Source organism: Polypterus senegalus, chromosome 18 (assembly GCF_016835505.1).
Source record: "Polypterus senegalus isolate Bchr_013 chromosome 18, ASM1683550v1, whole genome shotgun sequence".
Classification (NCBI taxonomy): domain Eukaryota; kingdom Metazoa; phylum Chordata; class Cladistia; order Polypteriformes; family Polypteridae; genus Polypterus; species Polypterus senegalus.
The window spans coordinates 11,285,779-11,307,648 of NC_053171.1; the positions used below are offsets into that span (position 1 = coordinate 11,285,779).

A 21,870-nucleotide genomic window follows, 5' to 3' on the forward strand; every position below is an offset into this window, starting at 1 on the left:
TTGCAGTGTGGTGCGTATGGCAAATTTCTCAAATGTATCCATGTTAGAGTGGACTATGCCTATATCACAGCACTATAAATGACAAGCATTCAAAATGACCTCAAATAAGGCACTGTATTCACTGTAGAAGGGTGCTCTATGCACTACATTTGGAGACTTGTTAGTCTAGCAGCCATGTCTTTGAACCGTAAAGGCAAGGATGGCATAAGAATTCAAACCCATTTAGGGAGACGCCAGTCATGGATGGGACACCCATCATTCCAATATGCAGGCAGGGAGGCATAATGGTGAAGGGCTTGGACTGCAGACTCTGAGGATGTTGGCTCAAATTCTGCTACTAACACTGTGTGACCATGAGCGGGTCACTTCACCTGCCTGTGCTTCTACTGGAAAAACAAAAGAAATCACGCTGATTGTATATAGCATGTTGGAACACACCTGCAAAATAAATAAATGTGAGTTAATAAAACCTTCATGGTTTTAAATGATTGAGAAAGCACAGGAAAGTCGGTTGAAGTGGTATGGACCTGTGATGAGGAGATCTGAAAGAAAAGGGTCTGACTGGGGATGAGGGGCAAGACTGAGCTATATGGAGAAGGTTGAACAGACACATTGGAAAAGATGAAGAAGAAGAGGCTTGAGTGCATTTTATCTAGACCAGGGGTTCCCAACTCATTCCTTGAGGACCCCCAAACTGTCCAGGTTTTTGCTCACTGTACCAGGCAGTCAGAAACAGTATGGGCCCCCTATGATCCTTGGGTGCACAATTTGATGGGACCCATATGGACCACCCATATGCAGTGCCCTCTATAATGTGCCCTGAAATGGGAGGACCGTGTACTGTATAAAATGTGTTGTCATTTCTACATGCTGTGACTGAAATGTAAGCAAGTCTGCAGTGTGCACTTTAATCACAATGTCTGAATTGTTTAATTTGTAATTGTAAACTGTTGAGCTGAGGGGGAAATCAAGAAAAAGTGTGTCTTTGTCCCAATCATTATGGAGGGCACTGTAGGGCCCATATTTTGGCTGATTTGGGACTCATTTGGCGCCCGCATGGACTTGCTACCTGGATTGTAAATCACCTTGGATAAAGGCACCAGCCAGATGATAAGTAATTATAATTCACTTCAGGATACTCTGACGCCAGGGTAACTCTAATTCACCATTTACATCTTTGATTTCAAGAGAAAATGGTGGCTCCATCAGTATGTGACCAGGGTGAGCAGTCTGTGTATGTGAGTAGACTCCATTAGCCAACTGTGCCCCCCTCAACTCCTCATACATCAGTCCATTAATCCATTTACTAGACCTGCTTAACCAGATGTGGAATCAAGGGAAAGGTGGAGCCAATCCAGCAGCAGGGGTTCAAGAACAGGAAGCAATTCAAGGACTGGGTGCCCATTTAATTCAGGACATGGTGAGGAGTTGGTGTGGATAGATTATTGCAAATAAGAAGACGAATCTCCAGAAAATGAATAAACGTATAATTTGATGACTGTGTGGTGGAGCAGGTGAGCCGCCTTCTTCCTGTCATGATTGCTGCAGATTCAGGAAATGGATGAATAGAAAGAGCCAATCGGCACCCACCGGCCTGCGATGAGATGGCCAGTTCAAGAAGTGGAAAAGCTGAGATGAGGGGGTGAGGGGCTCAGGAATGGATGGACAGACAAAGCCGACAAGCCTCTATTAGTAAATGGGGGCCACGGGATGCTGGGTAAGCCCCCTCTGAGTACACGTTCACTCAGTAAACAGACAGCAGCAGGCCTGTTCAGACAGACATTTATTTCTGAAACAAAAAAAAAAATGCATTTGATAAAAAGTCATAAAGTCATGCAGGACAGCTGATTGTTGTCAGTTTTATTACATTTATCGTTTTCTGTAGATATGTGTGCATGTACATTTACATACTGTACATACCCACACATATATAAATATACAGTATATATAATATATATATATAAATATATATATACTATTAAGTCTTTTTTAAATATCTCTGTAGTCAGTTTCACTTGTACTCAATAAATTATATTTCACGTAATTAAATATTTTTTCCATTTGTTTCATCAAGTAAAGGTGTCGCCCCCCTCGGTGCACTTTGACTATCCACTCTCTTCTCATTTAGCAAACCAAAAAAACAGAAAAAGTCCTCAACTCCCCCACATATTGCACTGGCCACCAAGAGCGGCATGCCCATCCACATCTGTACATGTGCCCGCTTCTGCCTGAGTCTGCCCACGTCTGCTCATAAAAGAAAGCCAAATCCAAATCCTGGGGATTCAAACCATTTGCTTCCAGTTTGGGAATCAAATAATAAAGGTGAACTGTAGGGGGTCTCATGCGAGGGGGAAGGTGAAAGATTTCAGAATCTGATAGATAAACAGGAGCTCATAGGGGTTGTGATGCCGCGACCTGTAGGACAAAAATGAAGAACCTCCCAACTCTCTGAAAGGCTTTGAGCCACTTTTGGGTTTTTCCTTCTAGTTATTCCAAACTGCCGGTAGTGGATGTGAGCCATGCCACCGAGAGCTTTACAATTGGAAGCTACCCCGAGCAGATGGGACCAGAGGAGTTTTATGGCCTGCAAAGAAGTGGCCATTGGAGACGGGTTGGGCAACAGCGCCCCCTTGCAGTATCCAGGAGACGCCAACCTGAGAATGTGGAAATCATACAGGGGAAGAAACGTAGGTTCGGTAAAGGGGCTGGAAAAACTTTTAGGGCTTGTTCTACAAGTAGCCGATGAAAAGGAAATCGGGGATTAAAAGTTAAGTGAAAAAGCAGCAGTGGGGGGTAAAGATGGTGGAATGCCTGTCGATAATTACGAGTAAATGAGAGTCAGTGTGCCGCTGTGTTCCCATGTGTCTCACGTTTCAGTTCACCTTTCCAACTGGAAATCCTTAATTTTCCAAATTGCCCCATCAAGTTTCAAAGATACACCATTCTCTAATACACTGTATGCAAAAAAATATTCCTAAAGATGTTCAAGTGTGTGTGTGTGTGTGTGTGTGCGCCATAACATCTACGAGGAATCGAAAAAGAAAAGCAATGACCAACGAAAAAAAACAAAAGACGATATCGAGACAGCCACAAACGATTCCGCCAGATCCTCGTCTGATCAGGTGCATCAGAGAGGAAGGAGCTCTACTTCTCAAGAATGAGGTAAGGAGTCCAGGCTTGAATGTTTAAAAAAATGTGAAAAAAACCCAAAAAGATCTCCTGTGCGAAACGTGCCCAAGTTTTCCTGTACACCTGCTCTATGGCCAGCTGCCTTCAGAGCACAGATGACAGGTCACTTGGTTCCCGTTGTCCAGAGTTTAGTGAGGGTTGCATCCTTTGCTTCTGCTCTAATGCCTCTTCATCGATAGCGTGATTGACCAAAGCAGCTATTCTGCATCCCAAATGAAGACTAGTTGATGGTGGGGTGAGTGGGATCCACCAGTCAGTGAAGGTGCTGGTAAAAGAACATAGATTAGAACTGGCCGAAGACTATGGGCTGATTCCAGGAATTTATATCATAAAGTCAGCCAGTCGACATTTTTGCACACTCTCATGTCGTTGCTTCTGGGGTCGGATTGAAGAAAGGTTTACCTGTCACAGTGAGGAGTTTCAGATAACTATGTTTGAAATTTAGGGGGTCCACTTGATCGTCATCTGGCAAACAGTTAAGATGATCAGCTATGGGATGAGGAATCTTACCCCATTTTAACTCATAAAGCCATTTTGTATGGTTAGAACACCTCAGACTGTGGGCCAGTCCCGAGTATGTGACATCTGTTGTCCTCACATATGGTCTGCTGTGAATTCCAAACTGTTGATTGGAGGTCTTTGGACTCTTGACCTGGAATCCACAAATTTGGAAATTTTCTCTGTGTGTTGATCACAAGAGCACGTCTCTCATGGTTGCCTTTTGACTGCCTAGGATAGTGTCTTCCAGAAACATCTCTGTTAAATTAAATTCATTCTACCTAGTGAACATTGATCCAGTGCTTCTCTGAAAGACTGACATAATCTTCCCGTTTCTCTAGTCAGTATGGAAAATCCAATGATCTTGTGTTTCTTATTTCATTTCTAAAGAATTTAAAAAAGAGGGAGAGTTTCACCCGCAGAGACCTCAATAGAGGTCTCAATAGATCCTATGCGTCTATCTTTGCACATCCAAATTTTCTTACAGAGATCTCAATCAAGGTGAATTTCATTTGACCATTGAAGATCTGGAGACCTCGATTTCACCTGCAAGTTTCACTTAAGGGACAAGGCTGCTTTTCAGAGAAATCCTGCTGGAATGTGGTCAAGCCTTTGCGGAAAGTCTGTTGATCTGAAGTCTCATTTTTCTGAGGATTGATCACTGAAGAACTCACAGATTTATTTATAAGAGAGAATACTTTGTGTTCAATGATCTTCTCTATTGAGGTCCGAAGTTTGTCTTTCTCAAGTTTAGATCTCTGTTGGCCAAAACATCCTAATGTATGGGGAGCTACATTAACCTGAATCAGATCTATCTGACAGAAGAGTCTAAGATCCTGCTTGAAACTCATTTGAAGTTCACAATTAGAGGAATTTATGTTTGACCAAATCCTAGGCTTATCATGGGACAGTTGTTGCTGCAGAGAGTGTCAATCACTGGCGAACCCGGGGATATGACAACCTCGATTACATTAATCAAAGAGACATCCATCACCCTTAAATCTATCACTTAGAGACCTGAATCTAGTCCTTCTCGAAGATCATCTAAGGGCTAGCATGATTTTTCTGAGGAACTATGATGAACTTTGTGTTAAACAAGTTGTACATCAGAAGTTTTATCCTTTTGAGGACTGACCACTGGAAGACGTAAGGGCATTTGTCAGAGAGTGACCATTTAGTGCCCAAATTCTACCTTTCCCAGCTTTAGGTGTGGCCTAAAGCCCAGAGCTAAAAAAATATAAGGAGACTTTTAATAACCTCAACTTCATGAGTCCATGTACTAGTTGGAAAACCTCATCCAGACTTTCTCAGGGCTCAAGTAGTGACAACATTTAATTATATCTGATTATCTTGGTTGCACCATGGCCTGAACTTATTTTTGAAAAGCTGTAGATAGAATTTCTAATTCTTCTGAGCACTGACCATTGGAAGACACAAGGGCTTGTTGAAAAGATAGGTGACTACTTTATGTTTGAAGATCTCCCAACTGTAGACTCCATGTTTAACATTGTTGGGATTTGATCTTAGGAAATGTGAACTGAAGTTTTACTATGTTTAGAAGAAATTGATCCATCCACAGACATTTAGAAGATATGCACTTCACCAGGTATACTTAAAAAGTGGTAAAGGTTTTTCCATGGAATCTTGGCAAAGCATGATCTAGTCTAATAAACATGAAGTCCAGAACCTCTAATGGTTGATCACAGGGAGGACACAAAAGTCTGTTTATGATAGTAATTGCTTGGTTTCTGAGGGTCATCTCTCTGTAGATCTTGGGTCTACCATTCCCAAGATCCCATTTTTGCACATTTCGATTTTATTATTAGCAGAACATCTCAGTGTTTGAACAATTTGAAAAATTTAGAGGACTTTAAGGTACCTTGATCCAACCTTCTTTCAGGGTTCACTTAAGGACTAATAAGAACCTAGCCACAAGGGATGCACAATCCAGTGTGTTTCTTCATGCCAGTCCCAAGCCAGGATAAATGGGGAGAGTTACGTCAGAAAGGGCATCCGGTGTAAAATTTTGCCAGATCAATATGCGGACAACAATAAAAAGTTGATCCACTAAGGACTAATGTGGTTTTCCAGGGAAACTTGGGGTAAAGCAGTCTATCTTGGGTTTGGAAAAGTTGTTGATCTGAAGTTTCATCTGCAAGTGGACTACATACAGGATTGTATTAAGAAGGAAAATGCTTGGTGACCGAGGATCTTTTCTCATTTGATGCCAAGTCTACCTTTCTCAAATTTAGATCTCTAGAGGTAAAGATCTCCATTGACCTGAATTTGATCCACCTACAGAACATTTGGAGATCTTTATCCAAACTTACTCTGGGTTTAGATAAGAAATGATGCAGTTCTGAGGATTTTTAAAACTATTTTTCCATGTTCTAGCCTAATTGTGGGAATGCTGTACATCTTTTTTAACTTTGAGAGCATAAATCACTTGTTCACTCAAGGGTAAATACTGAGGACCTTCTCTTTGAATATCTCAAGTCTATCTTCCTCAGGCTTAGATCTATGCACACCTTGATCTTCGTTTCATATGAATTTGACACATCTACTAAACATTGGGAGGCTTTGGTCTAGCCTTTCCCTGGTTTTGTTTAAAGAGTGGCACAATTTTCCCAAGGAATATGGTTATACAATTATCTAGACTTTGTTTGATCTAAAGTATTCCCTATGGAGGATTGATGACTGGAGGACATGCAGGTTTGCTTAGTAGAGGAAATACTTGATGTCTGAGGATCTTCTCTCAACAGACCTCAAATCTTTAATCCTTCATGTCTATTGCTCTCAACTGAAGCATTAGTAGAGGATCTCAGTTTACCAGAAGTTGGTCCATTCACAGTAGAAGTTCCGGAGACCATTTTCACAGTTTGCTTAACAATTAATGGAGTTTTTTTTAGGAAAACCTTGGTAGAATCGTTTTATCATTGTGAGGAAAAGCTATCGATCAGGAGTCTCCTCTTTTTTGAAGACTGGCTGCCAGATGGCTCATCGACTTCTTGTCTCTCTTTGGATTTTTCCAGATCTATGCAGAACATAAATGCAACCTTCTTTAAATTTGTTTCGTATACAACACATCTGACAATCTCAATCCCTTTTTTCGACGCTCAGTTAAAGATTCAAATGAAGATTATGGGAGAGACCTTGGTGGACCACATTTTTCATCTTTCCATGAAAACGCTTGTCTTGTTTGGAAAGCCCAAGGATTTGCTGAAGTGGGCTCCATGAAGGGCTGCATGTGGTACTTTCCCGTCTTCAAAGGAGGACTCCCATATCGTATGGCACACTCGCACTGAAGTCTCATGCTGTCAGGTAGAGCTTATTAATAGTGTTTCTGTCCAGCGACTTTTCCGCTGGAGTATCACAATCCATAAAACCTTCCAGTGCCGTGGCCTGAAAGGAGAATTTGCCCTGATCATATCACCACAGGATTCCCTCAATAGCCCACAAGGGTTAGCTTTTAAGGCATGCTGCTCTGTAGTGTCCACCCTTAAACATCATCAAGCTTCTCTCGATTTCCAAGAGGCCTGCAGCAGCGACTCGTAACTGTAATGCGGACAGGGCACATTCAGATTTGGATGTGGGACCTAATCCTTCAGATACGACCTGGAGCTTCTCCCTATTGCTCCCAATGAAGGGAGGGTTACTAGTCATAATGAGAATTTACAAACAAGTTCCTTGTTAGGAGTTCTATTTAGTCAACATAAATGATAAGCTCCGCCCTGAAATCCCCTCCCAAGTGCGAAATGGAAGGAACCGGGGTGAGGGTAACGGGTAAGGGAGCCGTCAGAGAAGGAGAGAAGCAAAAAGGAAGAGAAAGAGAGAGGAAACAGTCAGCATTTTAGCCCAAATATTCACAAGAGCCACTGGAATCTGCCTTCGCAAACCCTACCAACTTTAACCCAGTGTGGCCTACTCCCAGTCTGGTGCGGCCCCCTCGCTCGCCTCAGACTGGGGTTGTCTTCCGGTTTAGGGTATTAGTGTTGGAGTTCTCCTTAGCCTGTCTGTCAATAGTGCTGGTGCCCAACCCCAAACCCCCTACATCTCTCCCTAGAGTGCCAGTGTTGGCACGCAAGGTTCCTGTGTCAACGGGGGCCGTCGGTCTGTCGCTCTGTGGCTGTGCAGCTTGCTGATCTTTTGGAAAGCAATTGTGAACCTGAAAGAAAGTGGCCCGGTCGACCGTGCCATATAGGGGAGCGGCCGACACCCCTCCGACCCCAACTCCCCCTAAACCTGCCAGCTTGGCATCCCGGGACAAAGTATACATGTTAATTTCACCACCCACAGAGGAAACAGTGTGGGGGTTTGGCAGGGTAGATACTGAGATGGGCCCCTGCACTGGAGGCAACTGCTGCTGGTTCTGGAGTTGGGAAAGCTGAGCGCTCTGCAGGCCAGAAGAGGCGAGGAGGGAAGCGGGCAGGCCGAAGTTCTTCACACCGACTGGCGAGGGATCTCGGGAATGCGAAGGGTCTGTGGAGCGTGAGCTAGAGCGGGAGCGATTCCGGAAGCGATAGCTGGGGAGGCGCAAGATAGCAGAAGTGCTCTTGAGGAGGTCAGTTCGCGATCGGCAGCGAGCCTCCTTATTCTTCTCGATGTAGATGTTCACTGCCAGCACTCCAATCATCTCCGCCAGGATGAAGGACAGCCCACCAAAGTAGAATGACCAGCCGTAGGAGTAGTGCCATTTTTTGTCCTCGTCTTTCTTCGTGCCAGGGTCACCAGCACTGGCTGAGATGTAGACAATCACTCCAATAATGTTGCTCAGACCTAGGGAAGAACAAGACACAGTTAGGCAGCCCCTGGCATTCAGCATCAGTACAGTAGTAAGTGGGAGACGTTGCTGGAATTAGTGGAGGAAAATCATCTTGTTATGCAAGACAAGCAGAGCACATGTGGCAACCAAACCACACATGCCAAGGGCCTTAATCAAGATGTCATATATGGAAGGCTATCAAACTGGCAGGGTATATGGAGTAGGCCTCAGGACCATCCAGCAAGCATTGAATCTCAGAGTGTCTGTAGGGCAAGGTGTCTGGGTAGACAAGAAGTGTGAGGGACAAGATGTCAGTGCGGAGAAATCATTTGAGTTTGAGGAGCAAGGTGTTCATGTGCAGAATTAATTTGACTCTCAGGACGAAGGTGTCCATGTGGACGTTAAGTGTGAGGGACAAGATGTCGGTGTGGAGGAAACGTTTGAGCGTGAGGAGCAAAGTCTCAATGTGGACAAATACATTGGCATCTAAGAAACAATCTGTCAATATGGAGAATATGTGAGGGACAATCTGTCCATGTGAAGAATTCATTTGAGTCTGAGGGGCAAGGTGTCAATGTGGACAATATATTTGTGTCTGAGCAAAAATTAGCTAATACCAAGTACATGTGTGAGTGTGAAGAACAATCTGTCCATGTGGACAATTCATTCGAGCCTGAGGGACACAGTGTCAATGTGTGTCATACATGTCAGAGGGATAGGCTCTAAATAGGCGGAAAATTGTGAATCTAAGCGAATGGGTGTTAAAATGGGTGACACCTGTGGGTCTGAGGGACCAGTTGTGAATGAAGACAATCTGTGAAATCATTGAGGGAAAGCAGCTAAAATGGAGGGTATGTATGAGCATGAGAGACGAGAATTCAAAGTGCTGCCTCAGAGCTTGGGTTGAGTGCTATCTGTGTGCTTCTTTCACGTTAGGATGACTGGTTACTCTTGTCTGGTCATTGATGTGTGCAAGTGAGTGTGTGTGACCTGTGGTGGACTAGCATCTCTTCCAGGTTTGCAATTGATGATGGCGGAATAGTCAACAACCCCATGTGACCCCTGGATTGGAATGTATGGGTTAGAAAAAAGGTTTGAAGGACACTGAAAAGCAAAAATAAAGAGGCTAAATAAATTCTAAGTCAGGCACAACACACAGAGCTTTGGAGTGACAGCTAAACAGGCAGCTAAAGGGCTTGAGTAACTATAATACCACATCAGACCAGGGGGTGGCGGAGTGTGCTGACTGTCTCTCTCAGTCTCTTACACACCATTCCCAGGAAATCCTGCCAGGTTCTGGCGCCTCTGATGACATCACTTCCGGTTCCGGCATAGATGACATCATTTCCTTTTCTAGCCCTTAAAACCGCCATCTTACCTCCACTTAATCAGTTCTGTTGTGGACTCTGTACTATGCACATCGTGGTACTAAACAATCAACCTTTGTAGCCAGGAAAACAATATATGGGTGGCTGCACCAAATCTTCATGATGTCTTGGTCTAATTCTTATCACACAGCATGGATCACCAAAGACTATTAAGGCTACTTGACAAGTAGTTTTTAAAAGAATCAGGCTCTCTCCTGTGCAAGTTACAATGAAGACAAGGGAGCAAGGGAATGTGCCAGTGGTTATTGCTGTCACCACACAGCTCAGGAGTCCTGGATTTGAACCCCAGCCTTGTCACTCCCTCTCCAGTCTGCATGGGTTTTCCTTCAGGTGTCTTATTTTTTCCTCCCAAATCCCAAAGACATCAGTGAGTGGGTGAGTTGTGTTTGTTGGATTCGCTGGAGACTCTTAACTGGCATTTGAACGTTTGGTACAATGGACTGGCACCTCAGCATAGGCCCTGGCAGCTTGTGAGCATGAACTGAATTTAATGGGATGGAGATGAGCACAAACAGTCTGTATATGGAAATCTATGGCCTAAAATTAGCAGAGTCAGGCCTTGACTGTGGATTGTACCGTATCAATCCATCCATCCATCCATCTTCCAAACCTGTTTGTCCAGAGAACGGCTGCAGGGAAAATGGAGCTTATCCCAGTAAGCATAAAGGAGAAATCCTTGCACAGGGTGCCAGTCCATCACAGGGGGAGTAAACACAAATGTCAGAAGCCAATTTAACATTGTTAATCCACCTAACCGTGGGGAGAAACCCATCTGGACACTGGGAGTAGCCAGGATGTAAACACCGGTGTCCTAGTGACTGGGCGGCAACTCTACCACTGCACCACCATGTGGCCCTATACTACTATATAATATAATCTTATATAGAAACGTCTACGCGTGGAAGTCTGTGTGTCTGTCTGTCTGGCCCGGAAGTGCGAGGTTACAGCATGAAGCTCAAAGAACCGGCAAGGCGGCCTCAAGTTAATGAGTCAGAAGAAGAACAAAGTATAAGGCTACAGCATGAAGCTGAAAGAAAACAACTCTGTCGCCAATGTGAGGAAAGAAAACGATATATAATATAATCTACTCTCTCTATATAAAATCTCAAGCCTAAAAGTACAATGATTCTTTGTGACGTTTTTGTCACGCTTTGAACCGGCTTATTTTAAAACCTACGTATCTTTGGTATCATTCTTTTCAGAATTTATCGAACTTTAATGTGATGTTGTTAGATTTTCAGATTCGCATTCCATTTTTAAATTATAAACTAAAAAATATCAAGAACTCACGTCCCGCGAGACGAGACTTTGTGCCAAGAGATTTAACCACGCCCGTGGCCGGAAATAAAAGACAAAGAGTACGACAGCTGCTGTACAGGCTTTTAAACGTTCGAAGCGCCGTGCGAGATGCAGATCACACGGCACGGCAGCAGTAGAAAGCCAGCAGCTGATTGAGCAAATAGGAGACATAAAAAACAAACTGTATTTGTTTCCCATTGTATCGCCGTTTAAGAGGGGGGTTCGGAGGAGCGACCGCGTCTCCTTGGGGTGCATTCATCCCCCCTCTTCACAACGTGAGTGGCAGAGACGCAAAGTGGCTGGCGAGCAAAGCGAGTGGGGTGGAACCCCCTAGTATAATATAACTAGCTGTGTAAGCCTGGGCTCCTAGAAACTATTGAAATTGTCACAAAAAAAATTGAAATGCAGAGTCGGCAGTTTGTTTTGCAGGCGTGCTCGCCCCCCATGGTCGATCAGCGGCTAAGCGAGTTTCACTCTCGTTTGTCTTTCCTCGGTGGTTTCACTTTAGCGATGGATTTGCTTTCTTTCAGCTTTAAGCTGTAGCCTCACACTTCCCGGCCAGACAGACAGACACACACTCTTCCACGTGTAGACGTTTATAATATAATATAATATAATATAATATAATATATCCATCCATCTCCCAACCCACTGAATCCGAACACAGGGTCACGGGGGTCCACTGGAGCCAATCTCAGCTAACAAGGCAGGAACTAATCTCAGGCAGGGTGCCAACCCACCACAGGGCACACACAAACACACCAAGCACACACTAGAGCCAATTTAGAATTGCCATTCCACCTAACCTGCATGTCTTTGGATTGTGGGAGGAAGCCGGAGCGCCTGGAGGAAACCCATGCAGACACAGGGAGAACATGCAAACTCCACGCAGGGAGGACCCGGGAAGCGAACCCGGGTTTCCTAACTGCGAGGCAGCAGCGCTACCACTGCGCCACCGTGCCGCCCAAATATAATATAATATAATATAATATAATATAATATAATATAATATAATATAATATAATATAATATAATATAACAAATAAGTGCACACGATAGACACTGGATACACAGATCTTTAAGATAAAATGACAAAGCCCACAACACTGTCGCCATGCACTGTGCCACTCTTCATGTCTACAGGACTCGCTGTTTATTAGTGCAGTCCTCAAGTTGGCACTCACTTCATGTTTCTGCAGTACTGACTCATATTGTACACCTAGAATGGCAGGTTATTCCAGTGGTGGGCACTGCCACCTCACAGATCCAGCATGTGGGGTGGGCTGTGCCCTGTGTGAAGGTGGGCATGCATATGAGTGCATGTCCCGACAGGCTGATATCCCCCATCCTGGGTTCCTGTCCTGTGCCCAGTGTTGCTGGGATTGGCTCCAGTCTCCTGTGACCCTGAACTGGGATCAGTTGGTCTGAGAATGTTGTGTTATATATCGTTGTTCCAACAGGAATTCACCAGGCTAATACAGTGGGGCACTTTAAAAAACTGCTAAAAACTCATTACTTTAACATGGCCTTCTCATAACTTCATTTTAATTTAATCCTGATACTCTGAATATTCAATTAATTATCATTACTATTCATGGTGGCTCTAAAATCCACACTGACCCCTACTCTCTCTTCTGTTTCTTTCTCGGTTTTCTGTGGGGGCGACCTGTACCACCACCACCTAATCAAAGCACCATGATGTCCTACATTGATGCATTAAAAGCCAGAAGTCTACATGACGATCATCATCAAGTCCTTCCAAGAGAACCCTAAATACAAAGTGGACTGTTTCATTGATGTCAGGTAGAATGCCCAGAGGGGACTGGGTGGTCTCGTGGCCTCAGAACCCCTGCAGATTTTATTTTTTTTCCAGCTGTCTGGAGTATTTTTTTTGTTTTTTCTGTCCTCCCTGGCCATCGGACCACCTTAGTCTTATTCTATGTTAATTAGTGTTGTCTTATTCTAATTCTTACTTTGTCTTTTTTCTCTTTTCTTCATCGTGTAAAACACTTCAAGCTACATTATTTGTATGAAAATGTGCTATAGAAATAAATGTTGTTGTTGTTGTAAATGTGATGGCTGAAGCCACTGCTAGAGCTGATTCCCTTAATTGAATGTTTTATTCCGGACACTGTTAAATAAACAGAAAATGAGCGCCCAATTGATGGATTGTCAATGGATGTGTATGACATCACTGATCTTGTATACAAGTGTGAGTGTTCATCTGAGCAAACCTCACACATGAGACAAAGACAGAAAGCCATTGCTGAGCCACACTCTCCATAAACGCAGTGGCATTGAAGAAACACAAATAAGCCACATAAGAAATTCAAATCCTTGTGTCCAAAACCAAAGTGCATGCATCACACGGACTGATGGATGGAGGCTCTATACACTGTGCACAGTGGACCATGGAGTGCCCCCCATTAACACACTCACCTTGGGTCAAAACCAACCGCCACCCTCCATTTCATAAGCGCGCCACGTACGGACGTTTGGCGCAGTGGTGTGCGGGTGTTCATTACAGCCGAGTCACTGGGGGGCAGCGACCGTGTGCTTTAAGGGTTCACAAACTGCACCCAAGACCACACCTGGAGCAGACAACGCCTGGTGATGACCACAGAATGACGGGGGGCATTCACAGTCATGGGGGTCTGAAGCTGCAGTATCTCAGCGGCATTAATAACTGGCTGCCATTTTATCACACAGAAGATATTCTGCGTTTCTGTTTATATATTTTGTTTTCCCTCATAACTCAAACAACTTGTAAAATATAATTTGGCTGCACCCTACAAGGGCGATGCTGTGAGCCCCCACCGAAAAAAGGGCGCTATATGAAATGAGAGGGTCTGCACACACGCACCGAGCCTGGAGATGCGAGTCGGTGCAGAGCCACAGCTACAGAGGCATTAAAAAAATAATTTGAGGTTGCAGCTCTCCAGCATGGCGGTTTCCTAGGATACACCACAATTAGAAATTTACCAAGTCTTTAGCGATAAATAGGACAATCTCTGGCATTGTATAACCGGCCTGAATAGACTCGGCATGTTTCAGTGTAAGAAAAACAGACTTTCAGTGGCGGTGGAGAGGAGGCGGATCGGGGGGGCCGGTGGGGGACACCAAGCACGTCAGTGGGTATGCAAAGCGCTCGACACACACACACACACACACACACACACACACACACACACACACACACACAGCACATCTCACCAGCGGCCACAAAGAGAATCCCGGCTCCCAAGATGATGTTCCTCTTGCTCTTGTAGAATCGACTGGCGGCGATGCACACTCCCCCCAGCAGGAGTAAGATGGCACTGAGGATGGGGAAGATGCTGGATGCCCTGACCACACCTGGAGGGGGAGACATTGAGATTGAGACATTCAGGCTACAGAATTAGAAAGGATGGTGACCAGGAAGGGCATGAGAAAATGGCGAGGTGGTGATGACAGGGCCAGGACACTAACAAGAACGGAGCGATGACGCTCTTCCATCTTCATGATATTTCCAAAATTGACATTAGCTGGAGTTAACATTTTTCCTGTTTCCATGATGTCCCCTTTGTTATGTCCTCAGAGTACAAACTTTATATTTGGAGCGTTGAACATTTGTCACCTCCAGTGTGAAATCTGCCTTAAGACCAAAGAGCTTTTAGCTACTGGATTATGGCAGTGTGTGGCACAGACGTTTAGCAGCAGTGGTATGCCATCAAAATGGCCGCAGTTTGGAGGCAACTGGCCAATTAACACCAATTCAGTCAGTCATCGTCCAACCCACTATATCCTAACACAGGGTCACGGGGGTCTGCTGGAGCCAATCCCAGGCAGCCACCACAGGGCAGACACACCAAGCACACACTAGGGACAATGTAGTGCCAATGCACCTGACCTGCATGTCTTTGGACTGTGGGAGTAAACCCACGCAGACACGGGGAGAACATGCAAACTCCATGCAGGGAGGACCCAGGAAGCGATCCCAGGAGTCCTTACTGTGAGGCGGCAGAGCTACCAATGCGCCACCGTGCCGCCCAACACCAATTCATATTTAGTTCATACCTTTACAGTGGACGAGTAAGAAGCTGGCCATTATGTGAGGACCTGACCTCATTTAGGGGTCCTCACAGTGAGTGCGTTCCGGTGAGGCTTTGGTCAATAATCCCCATTAGAAGAAACAAGATGCTTTCATCCCGGTCATGACAGTAAGGCTGATGAGGAACATTCTAGGAGCCATGGCAGAGGTGGCATTGAGAATGGTCACCGTAGTTCAATAGCACAGCCCCTCGCACTTATTTCAGTGCCCTCATTTAGGGGTCCTCACAATGAGTGCTTTGTCGCAAGGCTTTGGTTAATGTTCTCCATTAGAAGGAACAAAGATGCTATCAGCCAGGTCGTGTTGGTGAGACTGGTGAGGACCACTCTAGGAGCCATTACAGAGGTGGCACGGAGAATGGTCTCCGCAGTACAACAGCACACCCTCTTGCTCTTTTTTCGTTTCCACTAAACACCAAGCTACTTTATGACTTTGGGTCGGCTGCCTTATTAAAGGAGGGGATGGAACTGGGAGGGATCTAATGCTCCATTTTTCAGAAAATCCCCTTCTTCTAATTTTGTGTTCTTATTAGTTTTACTTTTCTGACCATGTTGGTGACACTATAATGGTTGGTGACACTGAAGTAGAACATGATGGTACAGAACATAAAGCCCCGCTGGTCACTTAAACAACTGTGATGTCTGTAAAGGTAATGGAGATGTAGTGGGGGTGATGGTTGATTATGACAATAAAAGTGGTGTTGGCGATGACAATAACAACAAATGGTGGTTGCTGTGGCGACAGTAAAGGTGGCGGTAATGATGTCAACAAGTGATGATAATGACACTGATGACAGTCATCATGCTCGAGGATAACCTTTACAATGGTGATTGTGAGACGACAGCAAGTATGAAAAGGACAACAATCACAGCATTCATGTGGTGGTGAGTATGTCTTGGACGGCATTGCAAAGGATGGTGATGATGATGGTGATGTTGATGACATTAATGATGGCACTGATGTCAGTGAAGATGAAAATTATAATGGCTCTCATAAGACTGATGTCAGTTTAGATAACTTTAATTATGCTGATAATTTTGCAAATGGTAGTGATGATGATGATGGTGACTATTGTGGTGTTGGTAATAATGGTGATGTTAGCATTAATGGGGGTCAACATGAATATAATAGTGTAGTAAAGATAGTTCTGATACATGGTAAGGTTAGTGAGGGTGATAAAGGTGCAGTTGATGATGATGATGGTGATGATAAAAATAATAGAAATAGTGACAATGGCAGAGGTGACACACATGCTAATAATGATGAAGTCAGTTGCACTTCTATTAATGATAATAATGCTGATGATGATGATGATGACTTGACAATAATGTTAATAGAGATGGTGTTGATGTTATTGACGATCTTGTCAACAGTGTTGATAATGATAATGACGGGGCTGCTGCTGCTGATGACATCACAATAATGCTGTTAATGATGATTTTAGTGATAGTGTTGGTGAAGATGATGATGATGATGATACTGCTGATAATCATAATAGTAATAATGACAATGACAGAGGTGACACTGAAGGTGGTAGTAATGATGATGATGCTAATAATGATGAAGTCAGTTGCACTTCTGTTAATGATAATAATGCTGATGATGATGATGATGACTTGACAATTATGTTAATGGAGATGGTGTTGATGTTATTGACGATCTTGTCGATGGTGTTGATAATGATAATGATGGGGCTGATGATGGCATTGATGACATCACAATAATGCTGTTAATGATGATTTTAGTGATAGTGTTGGTGAAGATGATGATGATGATACTGCTGATAATCGTAATGGTAATAGTGACAATGGCAGAGGTGACACTGAAGGCGGTAGTAATGATGATGATGCTAATAATGATGAAGTCAGTTGCACTCCTGTTAATGATAATAATGCTGATGATGATGATGACCTGACAATAATGTTAAGAGATGGTGTGGATGTTATTGACGATCTTGTCAACGGTGTTGATAATGATAATGACGGGGCTGATGATGATGACATCACAATAATGCTGTTAATGATGAATTCTAGTGATAGTGTTGGTGAAGATGATGATGATGATGATGATACTGCTGATAATCGTAACGGTAATAGTGACAATGGCAGAGGTGACACTGAAGGCGGTAGTAATGATGATGATGCTAATAATGATGAAGTCAGTTGCACTCCTGTTAATGATAATAATGCTGATGATGAAGAAGACTTGACAATAATGTTAATAGAGATGGTGTTGATGTTATTGACGTGTTGTCAACGGTGTTGATAATCATAATGACGGGGCTGCTGCTGCTGCAGAGGACATCAATGGCATCACAATGATGTTGTTAGTGATGCTTTTAGTGACAGTGTTGGTGATGACGATGGTTGTCGTGGTGAGAGTAGTCAGGCGTGTCGACGATGAACACAGAGATGACAGCAGCATCCATAAATGGACATGAAGGCCAAGGACTCACGGAGCAGGTACTCTGCACTGTCATGGTCGTAGTCCGCATCTTCAGGGAAGTGGTTGATCTTCATACAGACTCCTCGTTTTAGCCCTGCAGAATAGGAGAAAGAGAGAAAGAAGGAGATACGCAAAGCCATAAAAAAAGAAGAGAAAACAGAAGAGTCAGAGACTCCCGAGAGAAAGCTCAATACCCGGAGGCCAGAGTCTTGAAAGTTTATCTGCCGTCCGGCTGGACTCGGGTTCAGGGTTGACAGGTACCTGCTATTCTCTGCTGAAGCAGCTGGTGGTGACAGATGTGCAGGTGATGAGTGGATGGACAGATGGATGAAGATGAAGATGAGTGAAGAGGCTGTGAGCAGGTGACATCATCTCAGGTGTGTTCATACCTAAGAGGAGAGGGGTGGGGTGGGTAGAGAGACAAAGAAAGTGTGGAAAAGAGAAGAGGAGAGGAGTGACAAGGATGGGAGCAATAAACGGGCAAGGAATAGAGACACGGGGTCAAGTGAGGAGGAAGAGGAGAAGCAAAAGAAGAGAGGAGAAGAAAAGAGAGGAGGAGAAGGGGCACAAATGAAAGCAAAAGAAAGGGAAACTGAGGGACAAAGACAAACACAGAAAAGTAGAAAAATAACAAGGAAAGGAGCAGGAAAAAGACAAAGAAGAGATGAAAAAGCATAAGAAGCTGACAAAACAAGTAAAGATGAAGGAGGGAAAGAAGGAGCGTGAGATAGGAGAAAGCAAAGTCAGAAGAGGAGAGGAGGCAGCTTAGCGGAGTAGAAATGAAGGGCGCAAGAAAACTAGTGGAGATGTGAGAAAGAAAGGGAAATGGGAAAAGGGAGGGAGGAAATAAAGGGAAAAATGAAAAGATAAAATGAAGGAGAATGAAGAAATAAGAAAACCAGAGGAGCAGAACAGGTGAGAGGGAGTGAAGAACAGGCAAATGAAAAAGGGAAGAGAATGGAAATGAAGAGAGGGAGAGGGGTAAGGAAAGAGAAGGAGAAGAGGAGGAAGGCAATTTAAGGAGAAGGAATGAGAGGATAAAGTAGAAGGGAGTGAAATATGGCAATAAGGAGTGGAGGAAAGGAGAACGAGGAGGAGACGAAAGGAGGAAAAAAAGAAAAGAACAGACAAGCAAAATGGTGGACATGGAAATTAGTAGAGAGAGGAAAAAGGAGAGGATGAAGAAGAAAAGGAAAGGACAGAAGGAGAGAATGACAGGGAAGAAAAGATAACAGATTGTGGAGCAGAAAGACAGAGAGATTCAGAGAAAAGTGGAAAGATGGATAAGGGCAATGAGATGGAGGAGAGAAGAGGAGAAGTTAAGGAGGCAAAGCAAGAAAAAGCAGAAATAATGGAGAAGAAGAGTTGAGAAGGTTAAGGAGGAAACAGGAAAAATGAAAGAAGAAAGGAGAAACAGACGGACAGAGAAGAGGAGTCAGGGAGACAACATGAGATTTAGTGGCAAATACGGAAGCTGGAAAATAGAGAGAGATAGAAGGTGGAAGAGAAAGGAAAGAGAAGAAGGGGCCCCACAAGAGAAGTGATGAGGGGAAGAAAGGAGGAGTAGAAACAAGAAAAAGAAGAAGGACAAGAGAATTAGAGATGAAGATATAAACAGAGGAGGACAGAAGGTGACAGAGATAGTGAAGATAAATGAGGACAGAAGGATGGAGAAGAAAAAGTGGACATGAGAATTAGAGACGGAAAACTAAGCAAAAGTATGGCAGAACACAGCAGGATCCTCCGCTTGGAAGAACAGACGCAGATAAAGTAGAAAAGAAGAGAAAATGAAAGGCAAACAAGACAAGAATGAAGAAGGCATAGAAGAAGGGAAAGAGGTGGATATATAAGAGAAGGAAGAAGGTGGAGCAAAGATGTATAAGAGGATGAAAGAAGAAAAAGAGGAGAGAAAAGAAATGGCAGGAGAAGAAAGAACAAAAAGAGAACACAAGAGAGAGGGAGAGAAAAAGAGTGGAGGACAGAAGATAACATAACAGAGAAGAGAAAGTAATGGAAAGGATGAGATGAAGGAATGCATGAAAGTTATTGGTAAATTCAACAACTGAGAAGAAGAAAAGGGGAATGAGCAAAGAAAGAGAAGAACTGAGTAGAGGATGAAGAAGGGTGACATGAGAGTCTGAGATGAAGAAACACATGAGAGAGAAGAGGAGGAGAAAAGGAGTGGAGGACAGGACATACTATGAAAGAAAAGAGAAGACACGCTGATGGAATGGAGGAGAAGAAGGAGTTTCTGAAAGATGAGGTTAAGGGAACAAAGGTCAAGGAAAATGGGAGACAAGATAGAAAAGAAGACCAAATAGAAAACCAAAATAAGTCATATGAAGGAAGAAGGCTTGACAGAGGAAAAAGAGGTGGATGCATATGAGAAGGAAGAAGAAGTAAACAAGAATTAACTGGGAGCAAGTAGAGTGTGATGGAGAAGAAAAGAAGAAAAAGTTAACGGGGAAAAACAGGAACAAAAGGACCAGAAAAAAACTAGGTGGGGAATAGAAGGAGAAAACCAGGAGTGCAGAAAAAGAAAAGAAAGAAAGAAAGAGGGAGAAAGAGAGCTGGTGAGAATGAGTCTGACGTTTCTGGTTTCACACACAAACATCAAGCGAGTTAAAAACAAGACTCAGACGCCACAGACCTCTGAAATGACTGGCCAGTGGTTCCCACCACCGTCTCTCGTCGGCACCTTCTAACTGGCATGAAATGATGAAGAAAAGGCCGAGCTCGTGAAGAGAGCCCCTGTGCAACGCTCTAGGTGAGCTTTTGAGAACATGGCCACTGTTGTCAAACCCAGTGGGTGGGGGGTGGTCTTCCTACAAAATCCCCGGATGAGGCTCCAGTCCACTGTTGGACCAGTGGTGTCTCTGCATTCAGGACAAATGGGCCCCCTGGAGATGGAGCTGTTGTGGAAAAATTACCAGTAAGTGGTAAACCTGCCTGAAAAACTGAATGTATCGTTAAAATGTTCATAGCAAACTCAACTTGGTCATCTTAATTTGATTTCTTACCTGTAAAACTATTTCTTTTGGAGTGTGTCAAATTGTCTGTGTGCCCGTTTCCAGGTTGCTCATTTCCCTCGCGTGTTCTGCCATACTTTTGGTGCACAGGGGCAGCCTCAGCTTTTCAGTTCCACTGTGGGGTGTGAAAGCCGAGAACTTTTATGCCACGTGACTTGAAGGTTGTGTCAACTTGAACATTTTGCTTTTTTTGGAGTAGTTGACAACATTATCGTGAACCTTGATGATTACTTATGATTCAGCATGTTGCCTATTCAACAAAAAATTGGAAATTTATGAAAATTGATTTATACTTCTGCTTTCAGCATCAAGCAATTGATGCTGATGTTGAGATTTAATTCTGTCCTTTAGTGGTTATGGCAATATGTTGAACGGGCTTCACTTTGCGTGAATATGTTGTCACACACGTGTGCTTGGGAGTCAACCAAAGAGACCAGGAAACGACAATTGCACGCCAGGCCAGGGGGTGGTGGGGTGCACTGAACCTCTCTCTTTTCTCTCCGCAGACCAAACATGAGAAATCTTTTCTGCCCCAGCCACAAGGATGTCACTTCCTGTCCCGGCCCCGAGGACGTCACTTCCTGTCCCGGCCCCGAGGACGTCACTTCCTGTCCCGGCCCCGAGGACGACACTTTCTGTCCCGGCCCCGAGGACGTCACTTCCTGTCCCAGCCCCGAGGACGTCACTTCATGTGAACCGGCTATAAAAGCCCCTCATCTTCCATAGTTAAACAAATCTGGTTTGGACTCTAACCAGTACACATTGTACTCTACTTTAAAGCCTTTTGCAGCCAGGCAAACTATACGGGTGACTGCCCCAAACCTTTGCTGTGTGTCCAGCTGTTTCTTTCACAATGTATCGCGTTATTCGGGAGACATTTCACTCTCACTGGTGCTGGTAAGCTAACACACTCCCTCCGCTCCCTCACATGAAGGTTACTGATGGTGGTCTCCTTCCTCAGATGCCCTCCAACACCAATGATGCCCCTCTGATCTTCCACTGTTATATTTCAGTCAGGGTCCCCCACACCGGCTCGAGTTCAAAGTCTTATCTGATGTCTGTTTTGTTCATTTCTGATTACTTTAATTTATGTTAATTATTTGATTTATTCTTTGTTTTTTCTTTTGCCCTTTTGCCTCTAATGTGCCTTTGTGCTTTGTAGGCAGTTCC

At 44.0% G+C, this 21,870-nt stretch overlaps 1 protein-coding gene across 5 annotated transcripts in view; it reads right to left on the minus strand.

Moving 5' to 3' along the window:
• Positions 1-1,766: 1,766 nt before the first annotated feature.
• cacng8b (calcium channel, voltage-dependent, gamma subunit 8b) overlaps positions 1,767-21,870 on the minus strand; it is a 40,529-nt gene continuing 20,425 nt past the window's right edge. For 3 of the 5 annotated variants that reach the window (XM_039741107.1, XM_039741106.1, XM_039741105.1), the window contains exons 4-6: positions 17,682-17,765; positions 14,350-14,490; positions 1,767-8,463 (exon numbers count right to left, since the gene is read on the minus strand). In XM_039741107.1, the coding sequence (XP_039597041.1) occupies positions 7,643-8,463; positions 14,350-14,490; positions 17,682-17,765 (1,046 nt within the window). In that variant the 3' untranslated portion in view covers positions 1,767-7,642. Of the gene's footprint in view, positions 8,464-14,349; positions 14,491-17,681; positions 17,766-17,865; positions 18,266-21,870 lie in introns of those variants that run through there. The other 2 variants (XM_039741108.1, XM_039741109.1) reach the window with 2 other exon arrangements.